Genomic DNA, 6,900 nt, shown 5'->3' on the forward strand with positions numbered 1-6,900 from the left:
GGGGGGGGGGGGGGAAATGAGAGGAGGGGAGGTTTTGCTTTGCTTTGGTTTTAGTATAGCAAATAATAACTTCTGTGTGGTGATGAACATCAGCTGTAACCATTACTTAGGGTATTTCTAGCAAAACAAACTCAATTTTCTTAGTCTAAGGTAGTACAGTCCTGTAATTATATAAATTTTCTAAGTTTATTTGGACCAGATACATAAATTGGATGAGTAATAAACATCCAATGGAGCTAGATCCAATGTGAAGAAATAAACTAATTTTATTTTTAAAATGAAAAATGCAACATGCTATGCTTAAGTATCAAAGTGTTCATAAATATTTATAAGGTGGAAAATAACTGTTGAAGCACCTGTATAATAAGGTTATATTTGCTGAAAAGTAAAATAAAGTTACAGACCATTACAAAGATAATGCAATGTTGTTGTAAAAAAAAAAAGCAAATAATTCTGTGTTGTTTTAAGAAAAAAAACAAAACAAAACAAAAAAAACAAAGTATAATTATTCCACTCTATTTGGCACCAGTAATGCCTCATGTAGAGGATTATGTTCAGCTCTGGGCAGCACACTTTAACAGCAATCCAGACCCATAGGAAAAGATCCAAAGGAGAGTTTTAAGGGAGTTAGAAAGCAAGGCCAATAAAAAGATTGGAAGAAACGGGTTTATTTACTTTAGATATAATTAAGAGGAGGCAGAAGTCTTCTGAAAGAAAGAAACTAGATCAGAGGTTGGCTACTGAAATGATGCTGTGAGTCCTGTACCACGGAGGCTTTGAGCAGCCGGGGGAAGGAGCTGAACCTGCAGAGCCCAAAGTAAAAGCTGACAGTGCAGGAGGCCACTTTTTCTTCTGCAGCAGCCTTGAATTGCAAGACACAAATGGTGAATTAGAAAATCAAAACAAATTTACTATATATATGTTTTAAAATTATTCTGTCTATGCAATGAAGGAAGTGCAAGATGATTTAAGTAATGAACAATATTTAGGCTGTATACTGCAAAAAAAGGCCTGTCTTGCAAGAAGGGTAGTAAAATCCTGGAAATGACTGCTTCAGGTTGCTGGGAATTTTACTTCCCTGGATTTTTTTTTTTTTTTTTTTAAGAACAACTTAGACATCTGCTGGAAAAGGTCTCGAGGTATTTATCCCATACAAACATGATGAAATTTGAATGAGAAACTTCATTAAAATTCCTTTCAGTTATAACTTCCCATGTTTCGATTGAAGAATGTTCACTGACATCTTTCCTAAATGTTATGTTCTGTGATCTTCACACAGGACCTAAAATGTAGTAGGAACAATTTGTTCCAGTGTTCAAGATCAGAGAAGGATGCCTTATACTAAGAACTAGTTTCCTCGAGGTATAATCCACACATGAAATGAGTACAAACACTCATGTTTGCCTTCTAATCTGAGAAGGAAAGCTAATTTTACATCAATTTACAAATAACGGGGAAGAATTCTTTCACTATTCCCAGACTCAGGAATGATTCATTTCCCATAAATCCCTTTGAGACTTTGTTCAGAATCACTTGGTTATTGTTCAAAGTTGGAGGGTTTGGCCCCTGGGGGCTTCACAGGGTACAGATTTTAGTCAAAGTATTGTAACTTTCTAGCACTCCTAATAAAGTAAATATCTGATTGCCAAAAAGTGTGACACAGATGGTCATTATGTTTGCAGCAAATTTCAGAACATCTGACAGTGGTAACAGTGTTACTGGCAGCAGAGGAAAGGACTTAGGAGGTAAGCAAAACAATCATTTAGTTCTGTGGGTTTGATGGGAAATAGGGTAGGAGTTGAGACCAAAAAGTTCCCAAGATAAACTCTACTAAGCCATTTCTTCATCATCTTTGTGTAGTTTTGCAACTATGCTTGTACACTATTCCTGTTTTGATAGCCCACAACATTGGTGTGGCATCATGTAGCAAGAAAATGAGCTGACATAACCTTATGTCTGAAATTCTAGTAGTTAGGCAACCTAGTAAATTTTCATAACCTCTTCTAGACTGAACTGGGTCACTGACACAGTAGGAGATCTCATTTCTTGTGTGCCAAGTAAATAACATGCTTATAAACCAGCTGCCAGTCCTCACCCCAACCACATTTGAGTTGGTTTAGTTTCTGTAGAGCTCTGAATGTTTGATTTTAACATTTCAGGAGTTATTCCAAAAGTTACTGAGAACTTTGATGTCTTTAAGGTACTATTGAGTGGGGGAATTCCAAAGTTTCATTTTGCATTGCAGTATCCTCTCAGCTTTTCAACTTGAGCCTTTGTAAGTCCCTTCCAGACGATTCCCAAACCTGTTGGAGAACTTTAGACCTTTGAGGCTCAATTTGGGATCTCTCTTGACTTCTAAATCTTCATTCTTCATGGACTCAGAAAGACCTGGATAAGGAAACTGTCAAGAAACATAATACAAAAATCTGTTTGGCAAGCTGGGTTCTATAGGAAGTTTACTGAATTGAACTTTTCTTTAAAATATTTCTTTTAATTCATCCACATTTCCTATTAGACAGTCTCCAATAATATTTTCAAATCTATTTTTCCCAACTTCAAAATCTGTAAACATAATCTCACTAATGAGGAAAAAGCCACTAATTATTTTAGGGGCTGAATATTTAATAAGAATTTCAAAATTAGTCATCTTCAATCTATATTTTAACACCAAAATTGTCCATTTTTGGAAGATCTAGTTTTGTGTTACGATTTTTGTGTTGATGGTAATTGTGTAATAAATGTTAATTTTTCATGGATTTAAATGCTATGAATTAAAAAATTTTAATGCTGAAAATTGTTTATTTCCTGTGGGTTTAATAGTTATAAGTGGCTCATGTAGTATAAAGTCAGTAAACCTCCACTGACCTCAGTACTTTTGAGGATTTATCTCAGCTGTGAATTTCATTTAAAGATTGCATAATAAGGCCAATTTTATATATTAAAATTTTATACCCACCAAGCAGGTAGGTAGTAGTTATACCAATTTCCTTTTTACCATGACATAAGGCCTGATTTTTGTGTATTCTTTTAATTAATACAGGAAACTTAATCTAGTTAGTAGTAAGAAGCTGTGCAACGATCATGTAAACTCTTGTCCTCATCCATTTTTTTCCTCCCATCTCCTGGGCCACTTCAAAGAGCACTGATAGATACTTTTGCATATACGTGTTAAGAGACATCAATGTCCTGTTTAGCTCTCTGAGAATGAATGGAAAATTTCAGCTCTGTTCTTCTGGCTGCTATTGTAACCACACAAGCTCTGTAGAGCTTTCAAAGTTCTCTAGGGTAAAACAAGAAAAGAAAAACAGGAAAATATATTAAACCATATATTGATAAGGGTACAGTATCACAAACTGGTACATCAGTCAGAATTTCCTTATAGACATTGACAGTGTAAAACTCTGTTAGTGTTCTTTTTCACAATATATATGACAATTCCCAACATTCCCTGACCTAATGTATATTGAAAGACATAGGAATGCCATGATTTGAAAAGAAAAGGGTTTTTTTTCACCTTAACTTTCCAGTTGTGTACTTCTTAGTTCCTGAAAGCTCTGGTGCAAGAACAGTGAGATCAAAGAGGACGGTATGATGACTTTTGTATTGTACGGGATGGATTTAGGTACCAGGAAAGTGTAATCTGACAGGGGAATGGTGCCCTCTGCAGGGATGCCTTGCTTAGTTCATCCCACGCGGTTTGCTGTGAGATGTCTTTATGAGCTACGCTCACGATCAGAAGTGCATAGAAGAGAGTACGAGGAACCCCCTTTCTGCCTTTTTGATGCAGAGGTAGTCATTGTGTCTGTGGGAGCTACTGAGATTTTCTCAATGCATTTGTTGTTGAGAATTGCTCACTAGCTCCTGTTACTAAACCACTATCCATAGCTATTCACACTTATGATGAGGAGTTAAAGTTTATAATAAGAGCTGGTTTTGCTGAAAATCTAAACCACACATTTGGTTTGACTGAATGGAATTTGTGTTCCAATGCAGATGATGATTCTCCTTTTATGTCTTTGTTCAGTGTGTTCAGAACTTAGGAGTCAGATATTAGGCAGTGACTCTCTAGCAGAAGATACAAGCCATCTCATTTTGAGGCTGTGATAGGCAGTGAAGCAGACTAACTTAACAGTTATTCTATTTCTCCTCTGTATTACAGGTGCTGCTTTGCCACCACTGAAACTAGGGCACTCGATCTGTGCCATGAAAGCAGATGAAGGTCCGTGCAAAGCAATCCACATGCGCTATTACTTCAATATTCAAAGCCGTGAGTGTGAAATATTTGAATACGGTGGATGCCATGGCAATGAGAACAACTTTCTAACACTGGAAGAATGTCAGAAGTGGTGTGTGGTAACAGGCCAGTACCCATTCTCTTATACTATTACCAGTTCTTCATTTGCATCTGATATTTCCATCCACAAACCATATGAATTCTGGAAGTAGAGGCCCTCTTCAGTTCCTATTAATGCAGTAATGTGATGCCTCTACTTAGTTTCCCAAGTATTATACTGTGTTGTGGTCATCTGAATTATTTTATATAGTACAAGCAAACATTGAGGATTTGGAAAGATACGTATGACTTTCTTTAGTGGATCTGTGGAATAGAGAGACCAATGCAAAAAAGATTATTTTCTGACTAGAGCCCTGTTTTGAATGAGTTCTTAAAGTGAAATTGATTTTGATGTTGAGCTAAGCTGGTGGGCAGCACAATTATTCTTTATTGCTTTCAGAGTATCCAACCCAATTTTTGACTCAAGGTTTCTCTTTCACTTGAGGATTTGATAGAAGCTGTCCAAAGTCTTGGACATCTGCTATGATTCAGCATAATTAGAACTACAGTAGTAAATAATTCTTATTTAAAATGACAGTTATAACTGTTTCGCATAAAAGCTTTGTTTTGTTGAAATTTGATCAATTAATTGTTAAAAGAAAATGAGATGCAAAATCTGATACACAGCAGAATATTCAGAAAGCGCCTTGTGAATGCTGGTTTTGTTATTAAAAATGATCCTTGTAATTAAATAAGGCTTTTAGCCTTGTGAAAGTAACCAACTCCTGTTCCTCACGGGAGTATATGAAACTTAAAGATTCTTAAAATTGGAAGTTAATTCCAGTGAAGCTAGAAAATGGAGAGGTTCATATTTTCAGAGACTGAAAGAATTCAAGTCTTATTGAGAGTTTCCTCTGGACAACTAATATGGATCTTTCTTTCATGGCAATTAGATGGAATGTGTCTGGCTGTGTAAACAGGTGATAGTGAGGGAGGTACTGAGTGGGGGGGACAATAGAAGTAGAAAAAGTCTAGAATAAAGAGCTCCTCAAAACTGTGTGATAACCCTCAGATAATATACCAACTATGTGGGTTTTTTTTCCCAAGGGAATTTATATATTGGATGTTCATTTATTTTGACTTTGAGGTAAGATAGAAGGATTCATTCTCAATACTTTTCAGTCACAGACGCCTTGCCCAGCAGCAAAACATGTCATTAAGTGTTACTGAGCTCAAGACAGTGATGCTGGGCAATCCTGCAGCAGGAAATAAATTACAGGTTATTCTGAGGACAGGCAACACAATCAGATAAAAATTCTTAATCTCTCCTGCCTATTAGAGATGTATCCTGGTAGCACCCTACTGCTATACAGATCTAGGTAGGTGTCACTTTACCATTTTCATAATGTCTTGGACCTTTCCATGAAACTGCAAATCTGCTGATGTGCTATAGGCAATGAGTTGGTTCACGGGATATATATTAGTACCTTCTAGGATTAGCACAGGTCACTCTCAGGGACAGCAAGTTTATATGTGTTACAAAAAGTACTTCCAGAATTTTCAGATCAGAAAATTTATTTCAGAAGCTCCTTTTTGGGTTTTCTGACCCGAACAGACACTCACTCACTCACTCACACACACACTATCTCTCTCTCTCTCTCTTTATATATATATATATAAAGAGAGAGAGAGAGAGAGAGAGAGAATAGAGTATGTCACTACATTCAAGCTTTTTTTCTTGTGTCTTATCAGTACATCTTTGATTTGACTGATGATAACATTGTTGTTGCTGCTTTAGCTTGGTAGTTTCTTTGGTTTTGCAACAGAGACCAAAAGAGAACAGGACACCCAAAAGTACAATGTGGTGTTGAACAGAAGGAACAAGCCTCTAAAGTTTCTTTCTGATTCTCTACAGAGTGGTGGGATCCATATGTGGATTACTGGAACAGCACATTGCTTTGGGTTAGTTGTAAGAATTCTGATAAATTCCGAATTAAGTCCTGGAAAGATGCAGTTAAGCCAAATTAAAGAAAAAGGCCACAAGACTGGGAAAAGTTAGTTGTAACTAATGTTAAGTAAACTAGATGAGAGGTGTAGAATAAAATATTGATTGTGAAGAGTTCATTGGGAATTGTACTTGTTTTCAGAAGTGTGGTGCTTTCATCTTTTCACTGTAAAGTTTAGATATATTATTGAATACAGTTATTAGAAATCTTGAATCTTGGAACGTAGTTCTTATTATAAAGAGATTTGCATGACTTTTGTTCATCAAAACTGTGCTTTAAATAACTGGTAAATTCTGTTTCTGCAAAATATTTAGGGGTGTATTTTAATACCATAGGTTTCAGGTCATGACTACAGTTTAATATTAAATAGTGAGGGTAAATGTGCTTGTGACCATATGTTACTACTGTTTAATTAACATAACACTGCTAACCTTAACCTGTGGTTGAAAATTGTTTGAAAAACCGACATTCTGGTGTAGTATGAGTAGCCTGTCTTCATACGTGTGCTGAAGATACTTAGGCTTGAGGCTGTTTTAGTAAGTCTTTAGGGAATGTTCTTACACTGTTGTGTTTTTCTTAAAACCAAAATAATTGTATGTGATTTTTTTTTTTTTTTTTTTT

General features: G+C 35.9%; 1 protein-coding gene across 1 annotated transcript in view; it reads left to right on the forward strand.

Moving 5' to 3' along the window:
* The window catches only part of TFPI (tissue factor pathway inhibitor), a 39,500-nt gene that overhangs the window by 15,766 nt on the left and 16,834 nt on the right, over positions 1-6,900 (forward strand). The window contains exon 3 of the mRNA XM_026853053.1: positions 4,160-4,360. Coding sequence (XP_026708854.1) covers positions 4,160-4,360 — 201 coding nt within the window. The remainder of the gene's footprint in view (positions 1-4,159; positions 4,361-6,900) is intronic.

This window comes from Athene cunicularia, assembly GCF_003259725.1.
Source record: "Athene cunicularia isolate RWA chromosome 7 unlocalized genomic scaffold, athCun1 chr7_part1, whole genome shotgun sequence".
Lineage (NCBI taxonomy): Eukaryota > Metazoa > Chordata > Aves > Strigiformes > Strigidae > Athene > Athene cunicularia.